Source organism: Theobroma umbraticum, unplaced genomic scaffold (assembly GCF_002168275.2).
Source record: "Theobroma umbraticum cultivar Fairchild unplaced genomic scaffold, ASM216827v3 scaffold_95.0, whole genome shotgun sequence".
NCBI classification, from domain to species: Eukaryota; Viridiplantae; Streptophyta; class Magnoliopsida; order Malvales; family Malvaceae; genus Theobroma; species Theobroma umbraticum.
This window is the reverse complement of record NW_018397257.1, coordinates 11890692-11901032: the sequence shown is the minus strand read 5'-3', so window position 1 is coordinate 11901032 and position 10341 is coordinate 11890692. Positions and strand designations below refer to the sequence as shown.

The window sequence follows — 10341 nt, the reverse complement described above, 5'->3', positions numbered from 1 at the left end:
CCTCCCTGACAATGTCCCCGCCTCCACCCTTTCTCCTATCTTTTCCTGGCATTGCATTTGTATGAACTAGAAATCATTGCAGGCATATTTTCCTCCCATTTCACAATCAGAAGGTCTTCCTCTAAGGATTCAAGATGTAAAGGGGAAAGAATGGACGTTTCAGTTCAGGTTTTGGCCAAATAACAATAGTAGGATGTATGTCTTGGAGGGCGTAACACCTTGTATTCAGTCCATGCAATTACGAGCAGGCGATACTGGTATGCTTTGTTCCTTTTATTGCTAAGAACACAATTTATAACTTTGCTTGATATGTATGCTAATCTATCTTATTTGATTTTGTATTGATAGTATTTTTTTTGAAAAAAAAAATAGTGTTTCTCATGTAGATATCTGCATTGGTGTTATTTCTTTCCTTAATAATCTGATGGCTTTCTTCTATATTCTGCTACGTCATGCTAGTGGGAAGTCAACTTGTATTGCAGACCTTTACTTTTCTTTCTCTTATTTATGGTAATAAACTATTCTTGTTTATTGCAGTAACATTTAGTCAAATAGATCCTGGAGGTAAACTTGTTATGGGGTTTCGGAAGGCGACAAACTCTGATGCACAGGTCAAGCATCATGGCAAAAATTCTCTAACATGTTCAAACATGATTGGATTTCTTTTCTAAACTAACTTATAGTTTACATGAACATGTACTGATAAACAGGAAGGCCAAACATCTTCCCTTCCTAATGGTGCACATTCTGGGGAAACTTCCAATTCTGGTGGCATTGAGAATTTGTCTACAGTGAGTGCTTACTCTGGTCTTTTACAGACCCCAAAAGGAGGAAAGGATCCTCTTGTAAATTCTCTGTCTGAACATTTGAGTTTGGCTGATGGAACCATCAGTTGGGGTAGAGGTGAGAACCATGGAGACAGAGCAAATGGGGATCCAGTGCAGCAACCAGCAGTGAATGCAGAGAAGAAGAGGACTAGAAATATTGGGTCCAAAAGTAAGAGGTTGCTGATGCATAGTGAGGATGCTTTGGAGTTAAGGCTCACATGGGAAGAAGCACAGGACTTGCTTCGTCCACCCCCAAGTGTCAAGCCTAGCATTGTGACTATTGAGGACCATGAATTTGAAGAATATGATGTATGTAACAGTCACTGTTTTTCTTTGTTGAAATGATGCCATGATGGTGTGCCAATGCAAATTCATATTTTATCGGGTTTATTGGTAGCTGTGTGATCAATGCTGTCTGTTTTATTTAGGAACCCCCTGTTTTTGGAAAGAGGACTATATTTGCAGCTCAACCATCTGGGTAAGACTTACATGATGTATTTCTCTATATTTTCTTTGAGTATTGGGAAAAAGACAATTGACAAAGTTATATGTGGCCATAGTATTTGTCTATATTTCTCATTGGTTCCTGGTAGAGCTAGTGAGATTATGTTAGGGTGTCTGGCAAAGGTGTCTAAACTCTAAAACATTATTTGAACATGTCTTATGGCATTCTAGAGTCTATCGTAACAGCTCTAAGTTTTGGAGCTATTTCCTGGTTGTGAATGCTGAAAAAGTTTCAATGTTAAAAAGCTTCCTTTTGAGGGTGGTCAAGCCCTTTGAGTTTTCATTTTGGAAAACTTTGGTTTCATGCCCACACTCTGATCTGTTATCTCGTTGAATATGTCTCATGCATTCATCTTTTAAAGAGAACTTTCATTTTTCAGTTTGCTAATGTGTTTTTGTTCAAAAATTGTTGGAAGTGGTTCTTACACTAGGAATTATATTAGTTTATCATGAATTATAGATTGATAAATGCTGGAACACTAAAATCTCACATTGCTGCATATATTATAAAGAATGTCTTCATATAGTTCTTTTTTTCCTAGTAGTATTCATCTAATTCTGAATGGCATGAGGATTTTCTGTAGGGGACAGGAGCAATGGGCCCAGTGTGATGATTGTTCCAAATGGCGAAGGTTACCCGTTGATGTTCTTCTCCCTCCAAAGTGGACATGTTTAGATAATGTTTGGGATTCAAGCAGGTGCAACATTTTTCTTTGTTGACTATTTTTTTTTTGAAGATTACTACCAATGGGATCTGTTTGTGAGATGAAAAGTTTGTTTTGATGTTTATGCCCCGCTGATCCCAAATGATGTGCTCCTAGGTGTTCATGTTCTGCACCAGAGGAGATTAGCCCAAAGGAACTGGAGAATCTTCTTCGAGTGGGTAGAGGTCGGACACCATTCTCTCAATAGTTCTGTGGATCGTTATGCTTTAAAGATGGTTTTAGGAAAATAAAACCGGTGTTCTTTCAAGAGGAAGATGGTTCTTGAATGCTTGTTATAAATGATCCTTTAGTCGTATGTGCTAGTGCTCATTAATTTTGCACATATTTGAGCAAAGTAGACAGATGGAAATCCTTGTATTATATGTTATTTGACAACTGCCCATTGCTACTAGTTGCAGTTGAGTTCTATTCTGTGAAAAATCCATGAATTTGACAATGCTGCATAATTTTCATCATTTGGCATGAATTTTTTTTTGGCATGTATGGTTTTGTCCTTTACAAATTTCAAAATACTCCCTGACTTCTTTCTCCCTGTCTACCTTTTCCCAGATTTGAAGAAGCGAAAAATTCTAGAAAGTCCTAAGCTGGCCACAGAACGTGAACCTTCAGGCTTGGATGCTCTGGCTAGTGCTGCAGTTTTAGGAGACAAAATGGGTGATGTGGGGGAGTCTTCAATTGGAGCTACGACAAAACATCCCCGACACCGCCCTGGCTGTACCTGCATTGTGTGCATTCAGCCTCCAAGTGGGAAGGGAAAGCACAAACCTACATGCACCTGTAATGTGTGCATGACTGTGAAGCGCCGGTTTAAAACACTCATGCTGCGGAAGAAGAAACGCCAATCGGAACGTGAAGCAGAAATTTCCCAGAAAGATAGTAATGGCCACAAGGATGAATCAGAGCTGAATGACGCAAGACTTGATCATTCAGAGAACGAAGGAAGCCAAAGCAGAATTCAAGCTGAGGTAGCTGAGATCAGTGCTGGACAAATAGACCTGAATTGTCACCCCAATCGTGAAGACCTGCAACTTGAAGAACCAGGATTGAATATGATGAGTCTTGTTCAAGCTGCCGGCATGCCGATTGAAAATTATATAAAGCAAAATGGGCTTCCAAGCCTAATAAGTGAGCAACAGGGTAGCCTTGGGATTGGTTCCCATGCTCTATCACAAGCTAACAAGGAGAATGAGAGACACCTATCTGATGAAGAGTTTCTTGCATCTGTAGGTTGGGAGCATGACACCAGAAGTGATGAAGGGCATAAGGAGCCCAGTTTTGAGAGAAATGGTCTTCAGTAAAAATCTCCTCATATTTAGACTCTCTTTTTTTTTTCTCCTTTTTACAATTATAATAATTTTGTTTTGCCTTTCTCTAATATGTTGGTGTTTGTCTCACACCTCCACACACTGTAATTTCCTTGTTAATTTGTTACCTTACCCCTGTAACGAGTAAATTCTCTCTCTCCATGTACATGTGCGGAATTGTTATGGTGGTGTTGTAACTTATACTGCTCAATGCTAGGCTGCTGGCTGGGATTTGGTTGATCAATTCTCTCTCATTTCGGAAAAAAGAAAGGATAGAGACAAAATGAATTTCACAAATACAGAAAGAAGCAATAAAATTCACACAAAATTAAGTAATTAGTCGGGGTAGGTTAATTGCTTTTCGACATTACATAATCTGTATATTCAACTTTTGATAATTGGGTTACTCCACTTGCATGCGTTGATAGCTTTACGGAACTGCTTTAATCAGCTTTTTATTTTTTCATTTCGCACTTTTAGCCCAATTAAAATGGCGTTGGCATGCATGGCATCTTGGTGCATTTATGATATAATTCAAATACAAACTTAACCACACATGTATAGGCACAGTATATGTCTTGAAAACATATATAGGTGCATTCACCAGCTGCCACACTTGGACGGTTTGATTGTAATGTTGAAACGTCGTTGTATCAGGGACAATGAGAGCTGAGCATTAAAATGTAGTGACTGTTATATAGTGGTGATGTAATGTGAGGGTGGTGAAAAGTGACTGTTATATAGTGGTGATGATAGCTGGATTCGTAATATATAGGACAGATATTAATACATATATATGAGCAACGTACGCTGATGTTGCTTACCAATGTTTGCTCTTTTTTTCTTGGCTTAACAATAAATAAATGAAATATGGACCCATGATTGAAAATAACACAAGTTAATTAAAGAGTTTGGCATATTAATTAATTTGAAAGGTTTTGATTGACGTTCCGTCCAAAGTACCGAAACTCAAGGTTGACAGACAGTATATATATAAAATAGTTGCATGCTAGTGCTACGCAACAACATCCCATATGATATGGCTATGGTTATGGAGTATTTTCAGTACTTGCATTAAGCGGGATAGACATTAGAGGGAAGCCTGGGGCTTGCAACCGCAACCAGCGGTTTGCCAAGAAAGAGATTTTCCTTTGCCTCGGTTAGATTGATGGCTTGCCCTGGCTGGTTAGGTGGGATGCTCCATGTGAAACACTGCAGCAGCCTAGCAAACAGCATGACAGTCATGGAAGTCCCTAGCAAGACGCCCTTGCAGCCACGCATGCCAGTGCTGAAGGAGATGAAGCGCAGATCTGTCTCACTCAGCGACAGTGGAGTTCCATGATCAGCCTTGAGGTGGCGCTCTGGCTTGTACTTGAGTGGCTCATCCCAAACTTTAGGATTCCGACCCAGCCCTGTCCGGCTAAGGAGCAGATGACTCCCTTTTGGGATAAAGTAATCGGCAACGGTTGTATCCGCCACGGCCACATGCGGAACATTGAAAGGTGCTATTGGGTGGAGCCTGAAGGCTTCTCTGGCGCATGCCTTGACATAGTTGAGTTTGGCAAAATCAGATTCTTGGACCAGTCTCCCCCTTCCAACAACTTGGTCTATTTCTTGTGTGGCTTTCTCAAGTATCTCGGGTTGGTTTAGCATCTCAGCAAGTGCCCATTCTACTGCGTTGGACGGATTATCTACCGTAGCAATCATGAATTCCTACAAAATTAACATAAGACATAATGGATGAAAAGTTTGTATCTCTTGCATGCACACGACTGTCTACTTATAATATATCCCATCCCATCCCATCCCATCCCATCCCATCCAGATTTATTCCATACATTTTATCTCAATATTCCTATTATTTTAAGTACCGTGTCAATTAGATTTATGTGCATGCATGCGAGCGTGAGCGAGAGAGTATATTGAGAGAGGCTTACAGTAATTTGAGCCTTGATCTCTTCCATTGTCAGAAGAGGCTTGCCATGCTCATCTCTCAAAGTAATCAAGACATCAAGCAAGTCCTCCACAGCCTCCTTGTCGCCATTTTTCCACTGCTGAATCCTCTCTTCGATTATGGGATCATGGTATTTTCCAACAACCTGAAGAGCCTCGTCCATAATTTTTTCATGGCCATCCAGATCAAGCCCTCTCAAGCATGGAATGTAATCAGATATGCAAAACGAATAAAGATAACTAAGAATAGTGAAAAGGGCGCGGACGTGCTCTTCTTCCTCAAACCCCGGTCCTCCATCTTCCTTACCCTCCCCAAAGTACCTCCTGTTAAAAAGCAGCTTCCTCGGCAGATTGCCGCAATAGTGTTGTGCAGCCACCCTCACGTTCACCAGGCCGCCTTTATCTAAAGTCTTGCATTGGTTATACACGTAACGCACAAGGTTATCGGCTTCTTCTACTCTTTTTTCATGAAGCCACCGATGTTTCGTTGGGGAAAGCAAATCAGTGACCATAACTTTCTTCATTTTTTTCCATTGATCTCCCAAGGGCACGAGAGCTGTTGTTAAAAAGCCTTTGGTGGTGACGTCGGTGGACATGCTAATGGGCCTTGATGCAAAAACAGCGTCCTGTTTTTTCAGGAATTCTCGACTGATTTCTGGACAGGTGACAGGAATGACATGCACATTCCCAAAGCGGATACAAGCAATGCCAGCATCCACTTGTTTCATGAGCTCATGTAACCATCGAAACGTGGGCTTGTTTTTGATCATTTCAGGGAGGTTTCCCACGACAGGCCAAGGTTTCAGCAGGAGAGGTGGGAGAGGAGGTTGCTTCGCCTTCTCAGTGCCTGCCAATCGGAATTTGAAGAAGTAACACAAGGCGAATGCCATGACAACAAGGGTGGAGGAGAAGCTGAGCAAAGTAGCAAAAGAAGTAGAGGACACACCCTCGAGAGCGCCGTGGAGGGAGGAATTGGCGTTCGCCATGGCTAAAGAGAACATCAATCTTATCCTTATCATGTGCTGTATCTGTTCCAGTGCATTATCTGAAGCTTACTGAAGTGTCAGTTTATAGAGGAGGAATCCACCGAGTGATGAGTGATGAGAAGCGTTTTGTCACTCCAGAACAGAGAGAATTAAAGTGCGTTAATAATTTGCCATACATTTCATGCCAGAAGTGGAAAATAGGAAGGACTTGTGTTCGACTGACATTACTCTCTTTCCATTTATCCTTATCAGCAACACAACTCACATTCAACATGCATTGTTCCCATTTTTTTGATGATGAGCTGTTACTTTGCCAAATGCTTTGAAGTAATTGGTCCAAAGTAATTAATACCTGACATCTTGATTCCTCCCTTCTCCTTGTACTCCTAAGAAATTAAATGCTTTAGAACCGCAGGTGGAGTAGGAGTGGAGGTAATGAGTTATTAGCAAACTTTAATGTTTCTTGTAAACTACTAGGAGAAAGTCTTGGGGAGGATAATCTTGTTTATTTCGAAAGTTTATTAAATTACAATTACATGAGGTAAATGCATAGATGTAAGTAAGCAGTCATACGCACTAATTACAATAACAAAGCCTTTAAATTGAAAAGAAAAAATTTAGGTGCACCACCTCATGCAATAAATTTAATTATTTATCCACCTTTTCAAAAAAAAAAAAATTAATTAGCTTTTTCAACCTTTGCTTCTTAATGATGCTGGGTTTGTTTTCATTCTATTTTCATAACAGGAAAGTTATGCAATGAGAATTCAATCTCTTATTTTTTTTTTAACAGAAAAATGATTCGATCGATTAAGATACGATTTTAATTTTACTGAATCATACAAAAATATACAAATTTTCGAATCTTCTTATTCGAGAAAAAATTTTAATTTTTTTTTTACCTATATAAATTACCTTGAGTTCTAGTGTGAGGTAAACATAGACCAAGATCGAAATTGTAGGACGAGATGGTTCCCTGTCAAACAAGTGCATATGTTTAATATGTAGCATATGATCATCTTACACGCTGATTAATGTGACAGGTTTGTCTTAGTATTCATTTAATCATCGATTCTAACCACCAAGTCCGACAAATATATGGTTTGACATGGTTACTATTGCCATTGTATTTAAATGGTCCGGCGGAGATTTTTGTCCTATTTCTGGTCGGGTTGATATATACAATCCATCCGACATGGTTATATATTTCAGGTTAATTGTGGGTCAAGTTGCAATGAATCTTTGTCTGTCACCATATCCAGCCGAATGGATGTAGGATTTATAGTGGGAATTAGGTGAATATATATGTTACATTGATTCCAACTCCAAAATCATTATCAAATGAGGATCGAGGTTATCGTCGAGTCCGGCCTAGCTAGCATATTTTGCATTATATTATAATCGTCTCCATTTCCAATGAACGCCCTTTTAACCTTCTTGATTTCAAGCAATTCATTCTCCCACAAGCCTCTGTCCAACTGTCTCCGAGGAAGCATAACAATTCATCAGCAGACTCATGGGGGACTTGCAAACTTTGGCAAAGGCCAGGATGGAGCTTGAAGAACTGTATCTGGGAATCCCAGATGACTCCGTTAATCTCACTTTCCAAGACCTTGCAGATATGAAGCCAAAGGCAAACGCTTCCGAGAAGAACAAATCTACAAGCGTGGAACCCCTTCAAGAAGCCAAAAATCCAAAACAAGCATCACCCTTGACCAAATCCAGCCTTGATTTCAACAGAGGCCAGCAAGCGACCGAAGATCACAGCTATTATCACCATAAGCATTATCTTGAACTTGGCTATGAAGATGCCAACTTTGTTTCACACATGGACATGGGTCACCATCATCATCATCATCACCCCCGTCATCATGATGGTGAAAACATGCATGCATGGGATGGTCATCGATATGGTACTGGTGATCAGAGTCATCGTAGCCATGCAACTAGTCCAAGAGGTCTGGCAGAGTTTAGGCATGGCGTGGAGAGAAGCGTGGCCTACGATGATGTAAGCGTCATAAGCATGGCTTCTAACTATCCAGAAAGAGGGCAAAGGCACCGGCCCGGGATTCCTCACTCCAATATATGCACCATCTGCACTACTTCTATATACATCTTCCGACATCGATGCCTGGTATGTGCTAATAAAACTAATCAAATGAGATACTGTGTTGCTATTTAATTTCAATTATCCAAACCTATAGCTGAGAACAATTTACAAATGTTTACAACAACAGCAACACGCATTCTAAACACAGATCACAGATGTTGCTTTTAAATAAATCCATATATTCTAACTAAAACACTATATGGCTGAAAGCTGATGCTTAATTAGTTTATGCTGCCATGAAAAACACGTCAACTAAGATCACCTTCATCATCAATTAGTTGTGACGTCCACCTATATAGACACTTATGCCTCTGTCTTTGAGACCAAGATTCAAGTGATACTAGTATACATTTGCAGGTTTGTGGAAGGGTTTATTGTAGGCAATGCGTATGTATAGGCATGGGAGAAATGACAGAGGGTAGAAAGTGCATTCTCTGTCTGGGGAGGAGATTCAGCCAAAGGTAACTTACCGCAAGCCCAAGCCATTTAATTTTCCATCAGTTATGATCAGTAAGTATTGGACCGTTGCTTTGCCCGATTCTCTAATAATTAGAAAATGTGCCTGTTGACGTTTATGGCTGATTGAATAGGTACATAAAAAGAGCAGGAAAGATGGGTTGTTTTTCGAGGTATCCAAGTAGCGTGAAGGAAGCAGAGCTCAAGTGGGCAGAGAGAGGGCCTCGGAGGAGCGGGGAGAGAGCATATGGGCGCAGTGCCATGATGCCAAGATCAAGAAGCCCCACAAAACCAAGGACTCCAACCAGGGCTCATGCTACAAGTGCCGCCCCATCTTTTGTCGCAAGCTCACCCGCCTATTCCCCTTACACTCCTACTCATCACCACCTCCCCTTATAGAGTTCCCAAGTTTTATTCCAATCACATATATTATGCTAATGAATATTTTGCCAAAATTGCACTAATTCGCTTTGGTCTTGTAATCTTTATGTTGTTGCTGGTTTCGCAATTCTTTCAACCCCTTCAGTGAGGGATCAGTAATAGGATGCTTTAATTTTGTGATGCTATAAATTTCATATTCTATTGAACCCTCCTTTTATCTATATATATATATATAAAGACAAAAACGAAATACCTCCTTAGGATGCTGGTAAAATAAGGAGAAATTTTCTATTTCTGTATAGAACCTACTGCCAATTTGTAAAGTAGAGGGTACTCTGGCTTCTTCTCTCTGTTTAACTTTGAATCCAATGTGAATAACAGCTCCAATTTTGGAATCGAAAACCCTGCGAGCATAGAACTCTTTTTGGCAAGGTCTTGTAGATAGTTGACCTGAAGATACTTTGGCTTGGGTTAACACGCTGCATAGAAACTAAATTGGGTCTATGCAAGATTACGCCAGATGGTAAACCCAACTAAATGTTGAGCACATGTACTCGACTATGGCCGGCAGAGAGGACTTAAAAATAAAAATTATGCTGCGGAAACGACAACCATATTGAGCCCAGTTGGAAAAACATGGAAAACATTAGAAACTACAAGGACAGAAAATTTATGTGTAAACATCAAAACCAACTGCGAATTTATGTGTGATGACTAGAGCCAAAAGACTTGATAAACAAAGAATATAATGGAAATTCCAACATTCTTACTCCAACCTTCCTTTTCAATGAGTGAAGCCCTCTCCCAAAATAGATACAAGCATTTATAGGATTTTAAGGATGAGTTGACGAAACATGAGGGATTGGTCTAAAAGCATAGTCAGTCATCCTGGCCCTACAGTATCATTATTAGATTAAACTTTACGTACATCTCTTCACCAGACCGCTCTAATCCTACATTAATAAATAATACTAATATTTCCAAATTGTCTTGAAGGTGACGCATAAACCAAATTTGCTAACTAGTGCTATTATTTTACCACTTTTAGAGCTGTATACTCATTCATAAGAAGCAAATGGAAAAGTACAGGAGAGA

General features: G+C 39.9%; 3 protein-coding genes across 3 annotated transcripts; 2 read left to right on the top strand and 1 right to left on the bottom strand.

Moving 5' to 3' along the window:
• The first annotated feature begins 64 nt into the window (after positions 1-64).
• LOC110412065 (B3 domain-containing transcription repressor VAL1) lies at positions 65-3431 on the top strand. Its single transcript, XM_021422488.2, has 7 exons — positions 65-257; positions 538-611; positions 711-1136; positions 1256-1305; positions 1916-2029; positions 2153-2220; positions 2606-3431. Exons 1-7 carry the CDS (start codon positions 194-196, stop codon positions 3352-3354), a joined length of 1545 nt encoding a protein of 514 aa, XP_021278163.1. The 5' UTR covers positions 65-193; the 3' UTR covers positions 3355-3431.
• A 1003-nt stretch (positions 3432-4434) lies between these two features.
• Positions 4435-6299, bottom strand: LOC110412242 (phenylalanine N-monooxygenase CYP79D16-like). Its single transcript, XM_021422761.2, has 2 exons — positions 5298-6299; positions 4435-5073 (listed from the first exon to the last, which is right to left on the bottom strand). Exons 1-2 carry the CDS (start codon positions 6297-6299, stop codon positions 4435-4437), a joined length of 1641 nt encoding a protein of 546 aa, XP_021278436.2.
• A 1516-nt stretch (positions 6300-7815) lies between these two features.
• Positions 7816-9264, top strand: LOC110412243 (uncharacterized). Its single transcript, XM_021422762.1, has 3 exons — positions 7816-8433; positions 8767-8870; positions 9000-9264. Exons 1-3 carry the CDS (start codon positions 7816-7818, stop codon positions 9262-9264), a joined length of 987 nt encoding a protein of 328 aa, XP_021278437.1.
• Positions 9265-10341: the final 1077 nt, after the last annotated feature.